At 42.7% G+C, this 22,215-nt stretch overlaps 1 protein-coding gene across 5 annotated transcripts; it reads left to right on the top strand.

Annotated features, from left to right (window-relative positions):
* Positions 1 to 986: 986 nt before the first annotated feature.
* CREBL2 (cAMP responsive element binding protein like 2) lies at positions 987 to 17,935 on the top strand. 5 transcript variants are annotated; one of them, XR_003400340.1, is made up of 5 exons: positions 987 to 1,156; positions 11,126 to 11,323; positions 12,466 to 12,613; positions 15,990 to 16,112; positions 16,691 to 17,935. XR_003400340.1 is itself a non-coding variant. In XM_026867698.1 (4 exons), exons 1-4 carry the CDS (start codon positions 1,142 to 1,144, stop codon positions 16,693 to 16,695), a joined length of 366 nt encoding a protein of 121 aa, XP_026723499.1. In that variant the 5' UTR covers positions 987 to 1,141; the 3' UTR covers positions 16,696 to 17,935. The 5 variants fall into 5 exon arrangements, 3 of the variants coding, with proteins under 3 accessions (XP_026723499.1, XP_026723500.1, XP_026723501.1); XR_003400341.1 differs by lacking the exon at positions 16,691 to 17,935 and adding an exon at positions 15,129 to 15,192 and having other exon boundaries at positions 15,990 to 16,083; XM_026867698.1 differs by lacking the exon at positions 15,990 to 16,112.
* Positions 17,936 to 22,215: the final 4,280 nt, after the last annotated feature.

The raw sequence follows: 22,215 nt of genomic DNA, 5'->3' as shown, positions 1-22,215 counted from the left end.
CCCTAACAATTGCATGGAAGAGTGATTAAGTCATGGGAAACTCTCGTGAATAGAGTTGCACGAATAAAAAGAAACATGCAGCAACATGAAACATGCCTAGCTTCAGGTTTCACCGCGAACTTGAAACACGGACCGTGTTTACAGAGTTGTTCGCTGTGGTACACGTGTCTTTTGAGCAAGCAGGGGCCTAATTTCAAGGGACCTGGGACGCACACACACATGCACCGTTTGGCTTTGCATCAAACACATTCAACACTGATGTTTTCTGGTATGGGTTGACATGAAAAGGAAAGGAAACCTGGTGTTCTCAAAGGATAAATCTCAAAAGATTCTTCAGATGTGGGGTGGCTTGGCATCGCGGGCCGTGTACACCACGCAGCCTCCAAGTGACCAGGAAGACTCAGTTCTGTCTTCAGGAACTCGAAGAGCAAAGCAAGGCAAATAAAAGCAGAAAACTTGATTTTTTTAATTTTTTTTTTTTTAAATGCTCAAGCCGTTACACGGCCTGGCTCTATAACAATCCCCAGAGGCTGCCGCGGGGCAGGGCTGCAGTCAGGCACACCGGTGAGCTTAGACACATCATCAGCAGGAAAAATTAAGGTTAAAATTAGGGCTCGGAGCTCGAGAGAGCCTGTGCGAGACTCCCAACCGACAGTGGCCCTCACCGAGGACGGCAGATAGCCGAGGGCGGGCGCAGGAGCCGCCCGGGGCTGAGGAAAACGCCCGACCCTGACGGGAGGGACGGAGCCCGCCCCGCCGCGGTGAGGCGGAAAAGCCCGCGGAGCATTCTGGAAAATGTAGTTTTCCCGCCCAGCGGTGCGGGGACCAATCGTCGCGCCGCTCCCCGCCGCGGGCCTACTGGGAGTTGTAGTTCATCCCGCCCACATATGGGCTGCAACCAATGGCAGCGCGGCCTGGCAAGACTACACTTCCCAGCGTGCACCGCTCCGCCGCCGCTCCTCCGCCCTCCCAGCGCGGGGCGGGGAGGGCGGCTGTAAACAAACAGGGCGGCGGGCGATGGCGACGGGCCGTGCTGGGGGGCTGTGAGTGCTGGTCGGCGTCGGGGCGAGGGGTAGCGGCTCCGCTGCGCTCTCCGTGGAGGGGCTGCGGCGGTGTTGCGGGGCTGGGCCTGGCGGCACACATGGATGACAGCAAGGTAAGGGGCTGCGGGGCCCGCCCCGGGGGTTGGGGCCGGTTTGGAGCCGAGGGCAGCCGGTGAGGCGGCGCGTTGGTGCGGGGAGCCTGGGGAGCCCTCCTGAGCTTGAGGGGTTCAGGCTGCAAGCGGTGTGCAGGTGTGTGATGTTACACCCCCACAAAGCGCGAACTGCGAGTTAGCTGAGTGTTCCTGCTAAAGGTTCTTGAAGTAACCTTCCCTAAAATCGCTTCTCGAAGGCCTCTGGTCGCTGCCGGTAGGAAGGAGGGGTTGTCCCATTCCTTCTCCTCCCTTGCCGCATATAGTGGAGCTACAGCGCTCGGGTGCCGGTTCTGGCTTTTCCTTAAAGCTCCAGGCACGGGCCAAAGGCTGTGGTCTGGTGCAGTTGATCATAGCACCGTGAATTTCTTAGATAAATAGCAACTGTGGACAAATGGTAAGCTACTAGGGTAGGAGTTTGGGTTGCAGCCTTGTAATGAGTGCTGGTGCTTTAATTCTTCCTACATTTTCTTACGGGAACAACACAGTGGCATCCCTGAAGGTATACATCTTCCATTTAAGTAGAGCAAAATACCAGAAGGTGTGTGAGGAACGCCCCTTCTGCCTGCTTGCACCGGGGTGCCCCTAAAGCAGGACCTGCAGGGCCTCTGTGAGGACTAAGAAAATAACTGCTGTGTTCATTCAGTGCAGCATTTTTTAACTGAAACTCCCGGTTGAGTTTGGGTATTTCAGCTCACTAGAGTGGTGGTTATGGTAGTATCCTCGCTTTTGTGCTGGAGATAGCTTAAGGCCCCAAGAGTGAGCTTAAGATAAGTTGTGAGGCAGCTGTTTTCTGACTTGTAATAAATTCTGAGCTTGGCTTTAGTATTAAAATAAAACTGGTCAAGTTGTAGTTGTATGCCTGGGGTACCTTATTTGTTCTCAAGATACCTGGTTTTCTTTCTCTTTGAGCTTTACTAAACCAAAATTTCACTGTCTGTACTGATCCACCTTAATTCGAAGGGGAAAAAATACTTGATGTAATTTCTTAAGGAATAAATCTAAGAAATTTAGAAGCGTTCAATAATTTGGCAGTATAAAGGATCACAGAATGGATTCTAAGAATATGAAGGGTTCGTGGTAACTTGCCAAATTAACATATATACTATTTGATTTTATTCAGACCTTCTCTGAAAGATACAAAGGGGAGTGGGGGGGAATCTGCATCACTGAAGACAACCAAATGCTCACAACTGAGAACTGCATGAAAGTTGATGTAATCAGTAGTTTAAAAGAGCCAGAAAATTCAGGTCTGGAGGTATATACAGTTTGGGAGTATTAACTGATTTTTATTTCTTTCATTGTTAAGAACAGTTCATTTTTCCTGTATCAGAATTAACTTCTAACAGATAACTTCTGGATTTTTTAATTAAAAAAATAATTTTTGGTCTATTGTTGTGTCTTGTGGAGTCTTGATAATCTGCTTTTTTCCTGAAATATTTTTGGATGCATTTACTGAATAAATTAAATCTTTTCACCCACTCAGTAAGACAGGTCTTTGCTTTTTTTTTTTCTTTGAAAAATTGATGTTGAGTGAAGAAAAAAAAGCGGAGTAGAATATTTACTCTTCCTATCTTCAGTCTCAAGGGCAGTTTCCTAGTGTGATGTTTTTATTTAATACTTGCTGCTGAGATACTTGGTGAAGACTGTGGCATTTAAAAGGGTCCTGCCCAGAGCTACTGGGTGTGACTGTACCTAAGGAAAACTTTGAAAGTTTTTGTTACCTCAGCAGGTTTTTCATTAGGTAATAGTCTTGGGCTGTATCAGATCCTTCTATCTCTGCTGAAAATAGCTGGTACTAGTCAGTAAGCGCCTGCTGCTCTGAAAGGCTTTAACTGTAGTTGTTCTGAAGGGCTGCGGTTCCTTTCAGAACAGGTTCATGAGGCTGCAGGTTGTCCTAAGGGTTTGGTGGCTCTGTTAAGAGCATGTTGCTGTGTCAGGATGAGGTAAGCACTATTTGTACTTTATTTTATTATTTGTGTGGTCTTACAGTTTGAGCCAGAGTGTCCTCGAAATCTTCTAAAAGTTCCCCTGAGTCACATTTTCCTCCTTATTAAGAGGGTTGGCAGGCCTAATCAGACAGTCTTATCTGTGAATTGAACGAATGTGACAGTGAAAGGAATTTCCCTGTAAAAACTGAGATAACTAAACTGCATTAGTAAAGTAACTGTTCTATAGCTGCATCCACCCAAATTCAGTGTTTTCCTTCATCTGCATGACATAAAGAATTTAGAATTGGGCTTGCAGGTTGTAATGTTTTCCCTAATTCTTAGTGTGCTATAATTTAGCCTTACCTATTTTGAGAGCATTAGAAAAATGGTTCATTGTTACATATTTGTCAAAATGGGAAGTAAATAATAAGAAATAAAGGGAGAGGTTGAATATCTGAATGTCAGATCTAGAAAAATTTCATGTTCCAGTTATAAAGGATGTTCTTAAATTATTCACACAAAAAAAACCCCAACCAAAGCCAAAATATACCTTCTCTTCTTTTTCCTATAGAGTTGCTTTGAAACTAGATCTTACTCGGATACTGGTCTCACTTCTCTTTGGTGGGGTTTGAACTATTGGTGTGCAAGGGGAAGAGTTTAGTGATGTAGCTGTTACTTGGCAATTAATCTCTGTTAAAATAACACCTCTGAAGTGTTTAGACACAGGAAAAAGGAGAAATTCTGTCACTGATTTCAGCCTTTATAGGTGAAATTACTTGGTTAGCTTACAAGACTACAGATAACTCTATTTATTTTTTTATATGCATTGGGAAGCAGGGGGGTTGTATTATGGTAAGTATTTTTCATATTTTTGTTGAGAAATAACTTGTTGGTAACTGTTAAAATACAGTTCTACATAGCTAACTGCAATCTTTTGTATTAATTACCCAAGTTTTTATAGGATACACTATGGCAATACTTATGTGAGTAATTAACGTCTCAGTTTATGGGTAGAAATGAGAAATCAAAAAAATCCATAACAGTAGATCACTTTTGTTATTCCAGTGAAATTAAAACCAAGCAAACAAAACCCAAACCACCACCAACAAAAATTGCTGAGGTTGCCCTCTTATTACGTATATCCTTGTCCTATAAGGAAGAAATGGCTTTAGTTTTCAAAAAGTTTAGATTAAATGTATCTTTCTTCAAAAATAATCTGAGCTGAGCCAAAACATGAGTGAGTAGACTGAGTTTTAAGGAAAAGTGCATTTTGGAGACAATTATTATATTTTAAATGGTATTTTTTAATTTAAAGTGGAATTAAAAAAAAAAAAAAGGTGTCGTGCATCGTTCTTAATCTTAGCAGTGGAATGTAGTAATTGATTACTTTTTTACATGGGAATGAAACTTTAGTGAAAAGCACCCAACAGCTTTCCAAAATGCCTTGCTAGTTCAAGGCAGCTACTTATATTTGTTGGATATAAAAAGGAATGTAAAAAAACAGGCTTAGGAAAACCTTTTGTTACCCAGTTCTGATGACAATAGCCCAGTCCACCTTTTCTAGAAGAGTAGATCTCAATCTCTTGCATTTGTTTTAATTCCAGGTTAGTTTCTCAACTTTGAACAGACTGGTTCTTGGTTGTTGGCTTTCTTTTGCTTGTAAATAAATTGCTGCACCCTCTGAGTGAAGAAGCAAACTCCTTTATACCTGTAAAAGAGGCTGTGGCTGTGGAATGCTGGTGCTCTAGCTCAGACCGTTCGCTCTTCATTGGGCTAGTCCCAGGGCCTTGGGCAAAGACATTGGTCTTGAGGTCTGATTATTTCTAAACTTCCACAAATTTGCAATGCGTGAAGTGAAAGAAAAACCTTTAAATAGGTACGGTCAGAGTGTTTTTACATGTTAACTGAGCCTGAAAAATCAAGCCCTCAGATAAACTGTTCGTATGGGGCATTTATATTTATGGATTGAGCATCTGTCGGTATCTTGCTCCGGTGTTTGTGCAGCCTTTCCCTTTTGGGGGAGCACTTGGTGTTAGGACAGGGGAAGGCCCCCAGTAACCTGGCTTTGAAACATCAAATACTCAGTCGTGTGAGGTCCCAAGGGGAATTTTGTTGGAAGCCATAATTATGGGGACGCAGACATCACTTGGAGGGACCGTGGAAGCAAGTCAGAGGTAACCTGTTGTGCTTAACATTGAGAGCTTGATGGGTCTGCGTTGGTGAGATGTCCTCAAGCAGGCTCTGCCTGTGCCCTTTGTGGTTGTGGGTGCCCTGGATCACAAAGAGAGGAGCGATCTCCCAGGCGATCTTGGAATCCACTCTGAGGAATGCTTGAATGCTGCAGCAGGGACTGAGAGCTAGTGCAGAGAGCAAAGCACAGGATCTGTTTTCATAATGACCTCAGTTGTTAATGAGGTGGGTTACTATGTTTTCACCCTTCCGGGCTTTTTCAGGGTATGCAGGTTTGCGAAGTGCTGGAGAAGTCTCCCACCCGGGATCATGTCTAAATGTAAAGTGCTCTCATTGTTGCTTGCTTGGAAATATAACTCCTAAATAGCTTTGATTATAATTTGAGATGGGCAATTTCAACTCCTCAAATGTTGTAACAAGTCACTGCTCAGCATTGCTCAGATGACATGTCAGCTTTCTCACCTTTGCAATGAATGTGTGAAATGGATGAGTTTAAACCCTATAGAACAGCTAGAACAGTTTTATTTAATAATTGCAGCAGGTAGGAGGATACACGTGGTGGGGTGATTTGACCAACCCTGTTGCCTGTTTGGAGCTCTAACAGAGAGAGGTTTAAAGAAGTGCCAGGGTTCTGTTAGTGTGAACTGGGAGAGCACTTGTGGCATGTTGGTGGCCATGCTTCCAGGTGTCAGGCCGTAAGTCCTTCTTCTGGGGAAGAGGAGGACTCACCTGCTGAGTGGTGGGGTTTCATCTGGGTGATTGCTGATTCCTGCCCTGCACCTTAACGCTCACCCATCTTGACTTGCGGATCCTTGAGTAACGCTTTATGAAAATTTGATATTTATTCCTAGTTTATACTTTTTTAAAATAGGCATTTCAGCAAAGATAGTCTTCTTTACACATCTGTGCTAAAGATTACATTCTTAGTCTGCTAATTGCATTGTATGATTAAAGTTTTAGGATTCATTTCTGTTGACATATCTGCTTAAGACTTAAAAGTGTTTGCTCACTAAATAATATCTTACATTTTTGGATCATTATTGAATGCATTTTTCCTGCCAGTGAAAGTTAACTAAATAATCTGTGTTAAGCATATAAAATGTCATGCAGTGGAGGAATAACCAGCATGGGTTTTATATGGCTACTGCGAATGGCATGCTATGATTTAGCAGATCAGGTAACTTAATCTTTATTAGGAGACTTCTGACCATCTTCATTTGATTACTGGTTTTGAGAAAGTGTTTGCAATGCAGCGTTTAGATTTTTGTTTCTTCCTAATCATTTTAATAGTTTTATATAAATTCTGTAGATGATCATCAGCTCCGTGTTAACTTAAATTCTGCAGACCTATACCTTCAGCCACCACTAATGCAACCAGGAGATGATTCCTTAAGCTGGATCTCAAGTACTGGTTGATAGAGCACTTAAGAGCTACTTGGAACCGAGAGCTGCTGTGAGATGCCAAACTAGTCAATTGGATCATCACTGCTGATCAGTGCTTCAGATAGTATTGTTTTAATCTTCCAGGTCTGCAGATGTCAGCTTTATCACAATCTTCTAACTGAGTGTGAATGCTAGGAGCCATGTTATGCAGGCATCTTCTTAAAGAGGACCTCTTCTTCACACAATCCAGCAGTGCTTCTGGAGAGATCTACCAAATCCCTCTAATAGAAAATCCAGAAATCTGAGGGTTTTTTCTATATTGGGGAAAGTCATTGCAACTATTTCTGGTTCCAGATCGACTAATTTTGTACCTGAACACTGATACCAGACAAGAATGATGTTATGGTCCAAGTACTGTATTAAAAAGGAAGGGAATTATATTCTATTTTCTGAAGTCTGAGTGACCTGAAATAGGAGCTTGGTCGGATTTCTGACAAATGTGTGTCATTATTCATATTTTTCTGACAAATTTAATGATGAAAGTTGTTCTGGGTCTTTATTTCATATGACTCCCTGAAAAAAAACAAATCCCTACTGCTAAATGCTAATAGATCACATCCCTTTATAAACTCCGGAAGAATACAAAAAGAATAAAGAATGTTTACTTGCTTGTTTTTTCTTGGTCTGCTGCCATGTTCAACATCAGCTAGCACTTCTTCTTTGTCTCCTTTCTGTCACATCAGCATAGCAACTGAGTAGGCAAACATGACTAGAAGCCAGGGAGATATGGTAATGTGGGATGGTGGCAAAGGATTTATCGGGCTTCTTTTTCCTCAGTTGGGTTGCTTAAGGTTACAGCAGGAGCTTCTAAATAATGGTGAGAAAAAACTTAAGGATGCAGGGTTTGATTAAATCCCTTCTCAAACTAGTTGTGCAGGGTGATGCCTAGTTGTATGGTGAACACCAGTTCAGGAGCCACAAAGACAGGTACGAGTCTTTCAGGATGGTGTGAAGGCAGGTTGTTAGGGCCTTACTGCTTAAAGTCAGTTAAAAGAGAAGGAAGCTTTTAATTATTTCCATAGTCCTGGTGGTTAGAGCGTTGGCAAGCGATGACCCAAGAGGTACAAACCTTTTTCCTCCCAGAATAGAGCTTGTGTGCAGGGCTTTCAAAAGATCTTGGGGGAGAGAGAGCAATTAGTACAGCGATCTGTAGAAAGCTCTCTACAGGGACTAAAGGGAAAGCAATTAACTGATAATGGTGAATCCAAGATGCATTTGCAATGTGCAAAGAGGTCTACACCAGCATCTAATTTCAAGTGCCTGCAACTGTTTATGTCCCCATCTCTAGATCTGTCCATAAAAATATGCATTTAAACTCAGAGTATATGAGCTCATTTGATATCGTATTAGCGTAAAGATCCGTTCTCCCTTGCCCCTTTTCTGTGTTGATGTGACCCCTGCCTTAAAAAAAGGCACCAGCTGCCTGTAAACATACACAAGATGTTTTAAAATAACAGGCCCTTAAAAATAAATTATTCTGCGAGATTGTGGTGTTGGATAAATTTAACTGCTGTGAAGCTGTGCTGCTTGCGAGTGCTTTTCGTCGCCAGTGCCTACCCAAGATGCTGGCTGTGGAAAGGTTGGGTGCTATTTACCAGTAGCTTTAACTTGGCTGGTTGTGAGAAACAGTGTGGTAGCAACTAGTCATCTGCCCGACGTTGTGGTGAAAGGGCACGGCTGGGACTAAGATTTGAGTTGTTATTTTGTTTGTGCGGCAGCATGTGGTGTGCTGGGACTCTGACCTTGGGTGCTAGCTCTCTCTTCCTAGAGGGTCAGAACTAAGAGTGGCAAAGGTCTTTTGAGAGAGCTGGAGTGTATGTCTCGACAAGACCTTATCTAGCTCTTGAATGCAAAGATTTGCTTTAAACTCCCTTGCACTGGCACAGAAAAGCCTCAGGTGCTAAAAGCCTTTGAGAACTGAAGTACTTTGGCTGTAGTGTGTAATGTAATATCCAGAAATCTTTCAAGTGCAAGTAATAATAGGTAGCAAATTGTGAGTGCCTACAGCTCCTTCTGGGAAGACTGTGTGTATTTCTAACTCCGGCTGAGCTAGGAATACAGATCACACCACGCATAAATGTAAGCATGATCCTATGAGAGGACAGAGCTGTGCTTGTCATACCTCAAAGGGGACAGGCACTTTCCTTTCTTTGGAGCTTCTTTTCCCCTTGGCCATGGCTGGTTAGTTTTATCCTACCTCGATGAATATTGTACCTGAAGATTTTAAGGAGAACACCTTGGTGGAGGGAATGGATTATTCAAACCGTGTTCAGCGGTTTAAATGTAAAAGAGCTTGATTTTTTTTTTTTTCCCCCTTTGCTTTTCTGAATGTGTTTGTTTCATTATCACTAGATGTCCATTAAGTACTTTCTGTTCCTCTATTTGCTTGTGGTAGGCAGTTACTCCTGAATAAATTAGGAGAGGCAATATATAGAGGGTAGGATTATGTTGGCATGTGACTGTTGACTTGCTTTCCAAGGAAAGAATAGGCTCAATTGTATGATCCTTTTTTTTCCCTTCTTTCTAGCACATCAGTTCACTATGTTATTGTTTTTGTTGCAGCCTGCTAAGTTTATAGAACAAGTGACTTCTTTGAATGTCAAAGCCAACTTACTTTGTAGCATCACACAGTAAAAAGTGGGATTTTTTTTAATGATGAACTCTATTTTGAACACTGCCTATTAGAAAAAGTCACATCTGTGTGCAGTATGGTGAAACACTAAGCCAGCAGTGAAATTCTTGTGTGTATTAGGTGTGTTTCTCCACACGCCCTCCATTCAAACAGTGTGGTCAGAATGCAAATAGAGAGAAATCCTCGCTTCGGAAAGGAGATGGAGGTGCGTAGCTGATGTAATGTTTACAGGGCGATACTACCCAATGGCCTATGTACTCAGTTTCAGACCATATTTAAGACTTTCTTGTGCTATGCTCTCATGTTAGGAGTAACATATTTGGGTGGGGAAGCATAGAATAAATACTGAGGAAACTAATCCTTTTTTTTTTTTTTTTTTTTTAAATTTATAGCAAGAGAAACTTTCAGACCTGTAAAAAAGGAGCCACAAAGAAGAGGGGAAAATGATTGCAAAGTCAGCATTCTATAGGACAAGAAACTAGAGGGTTACATTTCTACAAGGGAGATCTAAATTAGGCACTGGGAGAGTTGAACACTGGGATAGGTTGCACGAGGAGAACAGTTTTCTGAGGAGACAGTTTTCCAGGCTGTGTAAAGGTAAATGTGGCCAGAGCGGCTAGGTACAACTGGAGTAGAGGCAGCAGAAGTAGGACTCTGTGTCCTACTACCTAACCCTCAATTTTCCCATTTCATAAAAATCCTCAGAAGATTTCTTTGAAAGAAGCTGGGTCTGAGGAAGCTCAGATGGCTAGTGAATGATTCTGACAAGTTTCATCTTTAGCATAGGCTGAAACTGTGGTAATTCCATTGCAGCAAAGGTAAGTTTTGGATTCTATTGATACATAAAAATATTTTTTTTCTTCCAAATTAAAGCATCAAACTCCATAATATACTATTTCTACAGCTGGCAAGTATTAGGACAGGGGTTGTTGGTAATATTAAAACAGTTTCACTACAAGTTGACTATCATCTCCGTCTCCCAGATATTCTCCTAGATATCTAAGTAGTGTGTCTGGTTCTGGGCTCCTCAGTACAAGAGAGATATGGAGCCACTGTAGAGAATCCAGCAAAAGGCCAGTAAGATGATGGACTGGAGCATCTCTCCTACAAAGGAAGGCTGAGAAGGCTGGAGCCATCTAGCCTGGAGAAGAGAAGACTCAGGGGATCTCGTGTACAAATACCTGACAGGGAGGGTATAAAGAAGATGGAGACGGGCTCTCTTCAGTGGTGGCCAGTGCCAGGACTGGAGGCAATGGGTGGAAACTGGAACACAGGAGGGTCTGTCTGAACATCAGGAAATGCTTTCTTACTATGAGGGTGACTGAGCACTAACAGAGGTTGCCCAGAGGGCTGGTGGAGTCTTCCTCCTTGGAGATATTCAGAAGCCATCTGGACATGGTCCTGGGCAGGCCCTGCTTGAGCAGGGGGGGTTGGACCGGGTGACTGTGGAGGTCTCTGCCAACCTCAACTGCTCTGTGGAGCTCCTCCAAATCAGATTAGTAGCATTTACAATAGGACTGCTTAAACATCCACTTCTCTTTGAAGTCATATCCCTCCCTTTTGTTTTTGATCCCGTCACTAAAAACTTCATACCTCAGCCCCCTTGTTTCCTCTGTTGCTCCAGAATCAGTGAAAGCATTCACAAGATTTTCTCCTTGAGACACCTAGTAGGCACGATGACATGGTTATAGCATTACCTTTGCAGAACAGGATCTTTACTGTACCCTTCCTTTCCAGGTGGTTGGAGGCAAGGTAAAGAAACCAGGCAAGCGAGGTCGTAAACCAGCCAAAATAGACTTGAAGGCAAAACTTGAAAGAAGCCGTCAGAGTGCGAGAGAGTGCAGAGCCAGGAAGAAGCTGAGGTACCAGTACCTGGAAGAGCTGGTTTCAAGCAGGGAACGAGCCATCTGCGCACTCAGAGAAGAGCTTGAAATGGTAAGAAACTATTATGTAACCTAACCCTCAATATTGTGTGGAACCTGTCCTCGTGGACATTGGTTCTCAAAATCACTGTGAGAGCGGGATTTGGCCAGCCCTAAGGTATCAGAGCATCAGTAACAAGTGCATTCAGCTGTTTGCCTACTTTGCACGTTGAATACGAACCTCGTGTCGCAAGTTATGCGTTGGTATTGAACCAGAAGCAAGCACAGAAAGTGCCATTGCGGATGAGTCCGTTCGCTTTGAAGTGTTTGTTTTGGAAAACCTCTGACAGAGGTAGAAAGAGATAAAAGGTGGAAGGAGATGTGATAAATAAAATATCAAGGGGAAACATACATCCACAATGTGTCGTTGCTTCCCACGGACCTTTGTCTCGGTCAGGGAGGTTGATTCTTGCAGCATATTCTCTGTGTAGATGGTTGCACAGCTGTCCTGTGTTCCAGCACGTATAAGATGGGTGTCTTGGCCAAATAAGATGCATTAACTGAAGAAAATGTTTCATCTGGAAGTACAGACTCAGCTCCTCGGTGATACTGAGATGAAGTTTCACTGGCGCTGAGGATATTGCCTTGACCTTGCGTTAGGGTTGTTTGGATAGGCGGGGCTTATCACCACAAGCGAATAGGGTTAGGATTGGGTGGAAGGTCAGCCATCTGACCACAGGTTTTTCGGTGTGCTTCAGGGTTTGCCAACAAGGAGTTTAAGATGCAGGAGCTAGGAATAAGGCACATGTGCTGTAACCATGCCTTGCACGATCAGAAAGGACCTTTTACTAATCAGTCAGCCCCAGAGTCATGTGAAATACTTGTTTTTAATAGGCCATGAACTGGAACGGTATTCTGGCATGCCAGCAGCGAGAAAATGCACAAAGTGTTCCATATTGTTTAATAATTACAGTATTGTGCCTAGTCCTGCCACTGAGTAGCAGTTTAGTGACTGAAACAGGATTTACTGAGGCCAGGTATGCGACCATGGACACGTGCTTAGCTCATTAGTGCACTGCAGTTTTGTAAGAGGCTTCAGCCCAATAAATTCAAACCTTAAATGAATAATACAGGAAGGTAAAGATTACAGCTTTGTTTTGTCTGCTAATGTGATCCTGGCAGTTTGCTAATGCCTAATGTGTTTGCATATTTCAGTACAAGCAGTGGTGCATGGCGATGGACCAAGGGAAAATCCCCTCTGAAATAAAAGCCCTGCTAACTGGAGAGGAGCAAGGCAAAGCACAGCAGAACTCAACCAAACTTGCCAAGGCTGGGAAGACAGAAGCAAACAGCAGCAATCCCTGTAAGTATCCAGCCTGGGATTAATTCCTATTTTGTTAGATCTTTTGTGGTGTAGGAGGATGGTTATGGTGTGGGAAGAAACATCAGGATGTGCTTTTGGGCACAAATAGTTGATTGAGGCAAAGAGCTTAGTGGGTGGTACAAAGACTTTGTGTAATGTTTACATGGACAACACAGAAATTACACTAGCTAGGAAGCTGGGCAGTTACTTTAACAGAAGACTCAATCTTTGTGTTTCACCGAGGCCTGTGGAGACCTCTGAAGACCTGAGACCTTAATCTTTTACAGCGTTTTCTGTTTTCCTAGTGCACGGTAAATGGAACACATGAAACATAATTGAATTTTTGAAACTCCATCAAGAAAACATTATTCTAGCTGTGAGAAATGCTGGATTTGGGATTTCCTATAGAGTCTTCTTTCTGCCTCATCTGTACTTGTCCAGGGAGTGAAATAAGGTTCTTCTGGGAATTGAAAAGTGAAAAGATCACGTGATATTAAGTCTCATTCCTGATAGGTACACGCAAAGGAACAGAGTTAAGGCATAATAGCAGGGGTGATTCTATATCTCATACTCTAAATTTGTAATACATCATGCTACACTTTAAATTCCACTTGACTGTATTTTTTTTTTAAATAGGAAGACCTAGCTTTATCTTTTTAAGAAACAACATGAAAACCACACTTGTAACTGTAACAATCTTCCCCCACGGTGCATTATTCACAGGAGGCCGCTGCAGAACCTTCCGCACTGCAGCAGAGATAGCTTGGTAGCTAGCAGAAGAATGCTGTTGTGAGAGAAGTGGATGCATCCCCAGAGGCAGGGGGAAGGATCCCAGTCTGCTGGCTTCTCTTTGCTCCTCCCACATGAAACTCTTTGATCGTGGTGTTCCTAAGCCTGCATGGAGTGGGGCTCTTGGGGTAACAGGTGTTTGTGTAAGCGGAGCCTTGTTCTTCCTCTACACCACCCTCCCCAAATACAGCTACAGCAGCTTTTGGGCATTCCCAGTAAGAAATGGGGGCTGCTTTTGTGTCAGAGCCCAGAATTAGACTGGCTTCGTGATCAGTAGTTATGTGGTTGATAACCAATGTGGGAGCCTGAGAGGATCTTATAACAGCTTTGCTAAAGCCAAATGGAGCTCTGTAGATCGAGGAGAAGGAACTGGATCCAAAGCTTTCAGTAGGAAAGTTTATAGTAATGTAATTTGTAACCTAAATAAAGATGTTGCTCTTAGCATCCTTTTATAATGCAGTATGTCTTTTGTGTTATTGAGAATCTTAAAGAGGTACTAGGTGTATTCCCTGCTTCTGCCCATACCTCTCTTGCAGGATTTTGCAGGATTTTTCCTACCCTCCATGCTCTTAGTGAGATAGTCAAAGCATGCCCCTCCACTCCCACAGTGGCACAGCTGCCATCTCCTCCTGCCCGTCGTGCCCTGCTGTCTGTCTGTCTCTACCTACACTTTGGGTCCTGATACCTTTCTAGACAGCAACTTAATGTGAACTCTGCTGTGTTTCCTGGCTTCCCAGCCAAAGATAACACCAAGAAGTGGCAGCAAGAACAACAAGTTGCATCAGTTCTGTTTTATGATGAGAGGTGATGGCAAAAGGCTTGTGGGCTGATATATTCATCCCAGATATTGAGAGAAAACCTGCCACTTTCCTTAGACCCCTCTTTCTCCTGTACATGCTTTTGGCATTTATGTGATGCAATGTGGAGAGTGGAGCTCTTGGGATTTTCAGTGGAGGTTTTGCTGGCTTATTCTGGGTTTGGTTTGTGACAATACCTTTCACTATATTTTATGAAATGCATGGAACGCTTTTTAATCTTATGTTTTTTTTCTTTGTTTCGTAGAATAAATACTATAATGAATGACTTCGCTAGACTGAATGTTGCCTTCTTTTTATTGAACTAATTGGGTCTGTTTAGCATTATCTCAATTCAGAATTACTCAAAAGCACTGGAAATAATAAAGTGCCGTATTTCAGTCCACAGCACAGTTGTTTTCAGAATTCCATTCTGAGCACTCATCTATTAATCCTTAAGGCATGGTTTTAAGTTTATTCTCTAGACCCACCACACATGTATTTAGTTAGCAATTGCTAGAAATGTTGCATAGACATGGAAAACTATTATGAAAGGTTATGTAACACTGAAGAGGAGATGGGGAGGATATGAGGGTTCCCCTCTACCCTGTGTTTTAAGCTCCAAACTGCAGTTTGTCCTGAAAGATCACAACAAAGCCAAACCCATAAGTTTGGGGATTTCTGCCTGTGTTGAATGCTTGCCTGTCCTTTTTCTGGATTCTTTAGAGAAAAAACCTGAACTAGGCCAGCTGTCCAGAACTATACTCAGGAACCTTGCAGTTGGATTTGTAACATGATCATGCCAGAGATGTAATAAATTGTTTTTAGTTAGAATTAGACTTACGTGGTCTAGTTTCAAATGCAAACTATGCATTGTAATTAAACATATATTTCAAATGTTATGTGCATACATAATTGTCTTCCTGAATCAGGGATGTAGAAAACATGCAGAGGAGTTACAGTATGCATGGCCAGAACAGCTTCACTCAGCACTAGGTAATGTGATGAACACATGTCTGATCTCACTGGAAATACCCTACTTGCTTTCTTCCCTCCATTCTTTGTTTCACTTTCTGTGATTCCAAACAAGAAACTTCTCAGTTTTATGGAGGAAACAGAATGTTGGAAATTCTCATTGTGATGAGCAACAGTTTTCATCTGTTCCCTGTCACAGTGACTCCTGCTTCTTGGCTTAGCCAGCAGTTGGCATTACAGGACCGTGTTTGGCAAGCCTGGGCCCAGCTCTGTGGCACAAATAGTGGCATCCGTGTTCTAACAGGTTTTTTGTGCTTCATGCAGATGGGACAGAAGGCTTGTTACAGCCTACATCATCTTATACTGCTTCCTTGTTTGTCCTGCAAGTCAAAATATGTGTGACACAGAGGTTCTAACTGCAATTTTCCAACCTGCTGTAGATGCCATAATTAATTACAAAATGTAGGATCCTCAGCAACAATAATTAGATGATTTCTGTCGTTCTGTGGCTTCCATCACGTGGCTGATCGTGCTTTGTTATAGATGTTCTGGCCCTAGATGGATCTCTGGGAATCCTTATTTTGGAGCTTGAAGTTTAGCAGTTTCCCCTGAAAAGGAAGAGAAGTGTTTGTGGTTTGTGCTCATTTGATACTCTAATTCTTACAGTCTTCATCCACATTGAGGTTGGCTTCTAGAAGCGATACAACCAGTTCCTCTGGCTAGGAGTCTCATGTAGTACCCTAAATAATGGAGGATGGTGTAGTCTTACCCTCATTTTGTGCAACATGGGTACAGCCTTCCACCCATTTCTCCTGCAGTGAGTGTGTGCAGCTGGTTCTCTCTCACAAACACTGAAGAAAGGAAATAAGCCTGGAAATGCTTCCTTTTCCCACTTGCCATGGAAATCTAGTGGTCAGCTAGAACCATTTGCCCAGCTAAAGGTGGGTATCTCATGGAAACTATCCACAGTCTTCAAAAAAACCCCCCTGTCTGTAGTATTCGGTGCTAAAAACAATGCTAGAACTGTTACAGTAAGGTGTAATAAGGCTGAACTCAATTGATGCTCTTGTATTAAGCACTGTACAGTTACATTAATCCTTTTGGAGAATGTAACCCAAGGATTTACCAGATAGTGAAAACTTCATAAGAAAAAACATGCAATAAGTCTTGTCTTTTTTATAGGCTGTGTATGTGCTTTGAGCATAGAATCCTGAAAAATGGAAGTGGATACATCTAATTGACGTCAGTTAACTGAGAACATTTTGTAATTATATGTAAAATAATAAACAAAAATCAGTCTGCTCTCATAATCTGATAACAAAAAGTGTTTGTCAAAGAATCTATATTCTATTAAGTGTGTTTCAAAAGGCTATTATATCAGAGGCATTTGGGATTTTTTTTAATGTATTAGATAAATTTCAAAAAGCTTTTCTCTTTCTTGACAGCTGAAACCTGACTAGCCCTGTGAGAGTGCCTGTGACTGACTTGTTTTTCCCTTTTTTCCCCATCTACATTTTAGGGTGAAGATTAACCTACATCAATAATGAATCTAGTTCTTCCTGGCATCCCGTGAAGAGATGGAAACGATCTGGCATCAAAGTTCCATTTACTACTTTTCAAAAAATTTATTATCTCTAGAATTAGCTATAAAATGACTGTTAATATAAGGACCAAATGTTTGAGACTAAAAATGCAGAGAAATCAGAGGAAAAGCTGAAATAAGAACCCTAGCCCTTCTCATTATACTTAAGAGTTGCAGCATGAGTGCCAGAGGATCGGCTGATGTAGAAATCCTCGTTGTAGGTAAGCAAGGCAAAACGCCAGCTTGTGAGTCTCCTGCTGTTAGTGTCTCTGAGTCTAATTTCTTGTAAGTTATGTCACTAACTGAATTTCTTGTATGACTCTGAATTTGTATGAGAAAACAGAAGCTTGTAATCTGCAGTGAAATCTGAGGTATCCTGTACTGAACAGCGTGTCAGTGGGCTAAAATTCAATTGATGCTGTATTTATGGAATGTATAGATTTGTATATAGAGATGAAGAATTTGTAGTGTCAGTTCTAGTCATCGCCTTAAGCAATTTCTGCAAAGGCTGTCGCTTGATATTATTTATACCATTATTTGTATTTTCTTTATATTGTAACTAGAAGATGCTGTCATTGTTCAGCTAATGATTTTCAGCAACACTTCATTAAAAAAAAAAAATTCAACCTAAACAACTGACTTGAAGTTTCTTTTTTTCCCTCCATAAAAAGCACTTTGGAGGTGGAAGCTCTGCTTCCATAACTAGTGCAACGTTAGCCCTGGGGTTTTTTTGTGTCTGCTTGTAACTCATGACTGGCTTAATGCTGCTAACACTAACTGCTGTTTCAAGCAATTCTTGTGTATGATCTCTTTGTAGTAAGATGGGTAATGGTGACGTTCTTAACTGTGCTGCAGCTTGCAGGTGTTCTGATGATGAAATAATTTTGTGAGTAAATGACTACCAGTGGATTATAAAATGTGCGTTTTCATGAGGCAGGCTGTTTGCTGTGAATAGAAATAGCTTGCTATGAAAGGTGACTTTTTCCATCTTTCTGACGGCAACTTTCAAAATACATTTTGATCAAGTTATACAGTGCTGGTGAGAGCAGTGCTGCGTGCTCCTGTGGTAGAGCATACCAGCAATGTCCTCAGTCCTCGCCGTTTCCGTGCTGTGAATGCCTGCTGATGTAAGAACAATTCTTTCCCATGCCCTATCAAACGTAGATCCTGCCATGTTGCTAGGTCAGTGTTTTCTGGTTTGCATTTCTGGACTTTTTCTTTCCTCTCCCCTTTGAAGTCTATTTTTTTTGTTGCACATTCCTTTTTTCCCCTACAGAAAAAGTGTCTTCTGTGAATCTCCTTTCTTCCCCAAGTGGCCTGGCAGCTATTTTCAAAAGCTGTCAAGGGTTCATTTTCCAGAGAACTACATGAAAACGTGAGTTATTCTGCCGTTTCTCTCTGCACGCATGCTGTACCACACCCACCAACTCGCACTGAGTACCCACCCCTCTTGCATTTTAATCTCTCTGCAACATGGGTGTAAATACCCCGTCTGCATTGCAAGCTCTTAGTAGTATCATCACCCTTTGTAGCTCAGGACCCACTTCTTGTTCCTCTGCATAGTCTAGTGGAATCTGTACTGATACCAGCTCACCCCAGAGCAGTTGTTAGCTTGTTCACATGTTGTTCTGTTCAACTGTGTGATCAGGAGGAAGGCAATGCTGTTAGCAGACAGTGATGACACCATTGCCCAGGTGTAGATGTTGGGCGTGTGTTCTGCTACTCACAAAGTTGTAAGTCTTCTTTCCCTTGAAACATTGAGATTTAGATAATTCTGTTACTTGTATTTCAGTAAAATTGAAGGTTGCCCAGCATTTTCACCAGTGACAGTGGTTTTGAACAAAAGGGCAAGTTCTGCTTGGGTTTATGTACCTGAAATGCTCCATGGAGCTGGGGGGGGGAATTAATTTGTGAGAGGGAAAATTTTGGCCCAAGGGCCTTTATCTCGTGAACATCAACCAGAAGAGGTTTCATCGAAGTAAATAGAACAACAGTGTTTGTTTTCCATTTAAACCGTGTCTGGGATCTCAGATGGAGATAATCGCCTTGATTTCTGATCAGCTAATTACCCTTGTGTCAATTATTTGTGTAAACCTTGTCAAGGCGATAGGCTCACGCTGCGGGGATCAATTGATGAGAACAGAGCGCGTTACCGTTCTCATGTCAGCATTTCTCATGACTTTATTCTCAGGGTTTCCTGCCTTCCAAAATAAAATAGCAATTAGCTTTTTAATTACTAGTATACCAATGGAACCGAAGTGGATTGCTGTGGGTGTTTGAGAAACAGCCAATTAACTACTTCGGCTTTCTTGATCTTGTGTCTTTTCGCAGTAGCTGCTCCGTGTTGTCATCGTTTCAATCCAGTGGCCCTAAAGGAGTGGCATTGTTAATGGAGCTGATACTGTCTACACACGCTGGCAGATAAAAAAGGCTGACTGACAGCTGGAGAACGATGATAAAGGTTGTCTGTTTTAATCCCTCTGCCGTGAACTTCTCTCTCGTGGAATGAGCACAGTTGCAGTTCTGTGGATGTATTAATAAAAAAAAAACAAACGTAGGCAGAATGATGAATGGCCTCTTGTGATGGCTTGCATTCACCCTGCGTTTTTTTAAATCGTGCTCTTTGCATGAAATGAGTCCTGTAAACAAAACAAATACCTATTATTAACAGCTTTGCCTTGGTCTGTCACAAATACCATCACCAGCTGTAACTTTAAATATCACCGGTTAACATGGATTAAAATGATTGTTACTGTAAAACCTCTTTTTCCCCTGTCTTCATTTGTATCTGTTTTCAGACGTCTACGAGAATTTTCTGAAGCAGCAATTTTAAGTGAATTGGAAAGAAAGGAGAGAAGTGCAGGGATTATCAAGGATGCTTCTAGGTGTCATTTCTTCCACGTGTGCCGCTTTCCTGTCATGCTTGATTTGAAGCTCTGTGTGGAGACGGTAAGAGTGGAGCGGAGGATCCGTGCTGATGAACTCCAGTTTCTTTTCTGCTGTGGGCAGCTGACCACCAGCCTTCCAAGGAGCATTGGGAGCTTCTGTGCTCGCAACTTTATAATAAAGGAGCAGGGAAAACTCATCGTGTTGTTTTTCTCTTGTAGCAATCAGGCTACAAGAAAGAATCAAGTGTGGGGCTTATGCTTGGCAGGAAACATGTGGGTAGGTGACACTTAGAGCTTTGTTGTGTTGGTGGATGAAAAACCTTTTCCATCAAGGAGTTTTATACATACAGGGCATGTTGTAGATTTCTCAACAGATGAAAAATATTTTCTTAACTAGCATGTCTGAGAGATTCTGTAAAATACCTAAACTGAGCAGTTTCTGAAAGTAATATTAATTAAAACTGAGTATGTGAACGGTTAAAGTTTAATCAGGTGAGCTTGAAACACTAATAGTTTTGATGTCTTTGGCTTGGAAATAGGAGCATTGCCACTCATTTCTTACACAGCCTCTGCCCCTATAATATTTGGAAAACTTTCTCATGTGCTATCAGTTTTAAAAGCTAGATTTTTACCAGCTGAGGATTGTATATAAATTAAATGAGAACGTAAATTAAAGGAGGATTGCAGCCTCTTTGCAAAAACTCTCCTGCTGCAAGTGTACAGCAGAAGGCTTGGCACTTTGGAGGTGCCTCACAGGTGCCTCCTAAGAGATATTTGTGAGTCGGGTGTCCAAATCTAAGTTACGCTCTATGTTTTAAGTTAAAAACCTTAGAGCAATAAAGTGTGTTATTAGGGAAATTCAGAAGGAAGTCATCCTGAAAACTAAGGTGAGAATGCTACTGGTCTAATGATCACAGGGAAAAATACTGGATGTAAGTGCTCTGTAAAGAGTGAGGAATGCTCTTATTTCTAGATCAGTGTGACAGGTGGGTAGATGGGATCTGTGAGAAGCTTTTCTCTGTCCAGGTCATTGTTTCTCCCTTCACCAAGCAGGATTTTAGACTAAAGAGAGGTACCACCTCCTAGAAAGCTTTCTGCCTGCTAATGGTGAGGTTGCACTGAATTTGCTTCCACAAATGTGCGGTGTGAGCTGGAACTGTGCAAGGTGGGTGGTGGTGTAGGGCCCGTGCACACTCTGCTCGTACTGCAAAAGCCATTGCAGTAAGTACATCCATGATGAAATATGATACTCAACTATATTTTAAAAATGTTTACTGATATGAATAGATCTTTTTAATAGAGGAAAGAGATCATTATCTCCCACAAAGACAAAACTCCAAATGCTTTGTTACCTGGATAGGAATTTCTCATTACATGATCTACAAGTGGGAAGTGGTCTTTGAAGACACAACTAGGTAACTTGGCCATCAAAAACCATTGTTTGGCTATCAGAAGCTGGCTAGTAACAGGGTTAGGATATGTGGGGGCTGCTTGGGGCCAATAAATGATGGTGTGGAGTGGTAGTGGAAAGGCAGAATGTTTTTCATCACACCCAGGACTGAAGTTCTCAGGTGGGATTTGCAGAGGTGCTGTTGTAGGTTCAAGAGCAGTTTGTGGAGAGGCACCTTGTGCTGCATCACCCTCCTTTGAAATACTTTGAAACATGTGCCTATCTGTCTCTTCTGGCCTGCATTGAAGTGGTGGCTGCCTTCTGCTGGTGTCCTAAAATTTTGTGTGCTTTAGCTCTGAAAACTCGATGCTTTCCGCTGTAGGCTGGTGCTGATGGTGCAATGCCTGGTATGAGGGCCAACAGCTGCAGCCCCAATGTCCCTCCTTTTAAGGAAAAAAAATACACAACCTCAAGATTTCATTCTGGGAAAGATGCCCTGGAGTAATATGAAAGACCAAGTCAAGAATGTTGACAGCAGATCAGCTGCCGGCAGTGCGGAGAGTTAATAAAAAAATTCAGGGCTACTCCTACTGCATTAACAGTGTGCCCGGGTGGCCAAGAAAGCCAACGGCATCCTGGCTTGTCTCAGCACTAGTGTGACCAGCAGAACTGGGAGGTGACAGTCCCCCTGTGCTCTGCACTGGTGAGGCCACACCTGGAGGGTTGTGTCCAGGTTTGGGCACCTCAATCCCAGAGAGATCTGGAGGGGCTGGAGCGAGGGCAGAGGAGGGCAACGAGGCTGGGGAAGGGCTGGAGAATAAATCCTGTGAGGAGCCAGGGAAGGAGCTGGGAGTGTTCAGTGTGAGGAGGAGGAGGCTGAGGGGAGCCCTCATCCCTCTCTGCAGCTCCTGACAGGACATTGCAGAGAGGCTGGGGCTGGGCTCTGCTCCCAGGGGATCAGGGACAGGACAAGAGGGAACGGCTGGAAACTGCAACAGGGGAGGGTCAGGCTGGGCAGGAGGGAAAAATTTTTTGCAGAAAGAGTGGTCAGAGAGTGGAACAGGCTGCCCAGGGAGGGGGGGAGTTCCCATCCCTGGGTGTGTTTAAGGGTTGTTTGGATGAGCTGTTGGGGGATCTGGTGGAGGGGAGAACTTTGTAGAGTTGGGCTGAGGGTTGGACTCGAT

This window comes from Athene cunicularia (genome assembly GCF_003259725.1).
Source record: "Athene cunicularia isolate RWA chromosome 1 unlocalized genomic scaffold, athCun1 chr1_part2, whole genome shotgun sequence".
NCBI classification, from domain to species: domain Eukaryota; kingdom Metazoa; phylum Chordata; class Aves; order Strigiformes; family Strigidae; genus Athene; species Athene cunicularia.
The sequence above is the reverse complement of the archived record's forward strand: the minus strand, read 5'-3'. Positions and strand labels throughout refer to the sequence as shown.

Bases quoted from the DNA above. Each gene is read 5' to 3' on its own strand.
- CREBL2 (XM_026867698.1), top strand. The intron at 11,324-12,465 runs GTAAGAAACTAT...TGCATATTTCAG, and splicing joins TCAGAGAAGAGCTTGAAATG to TACAAGCAGTGGTGCATGGC.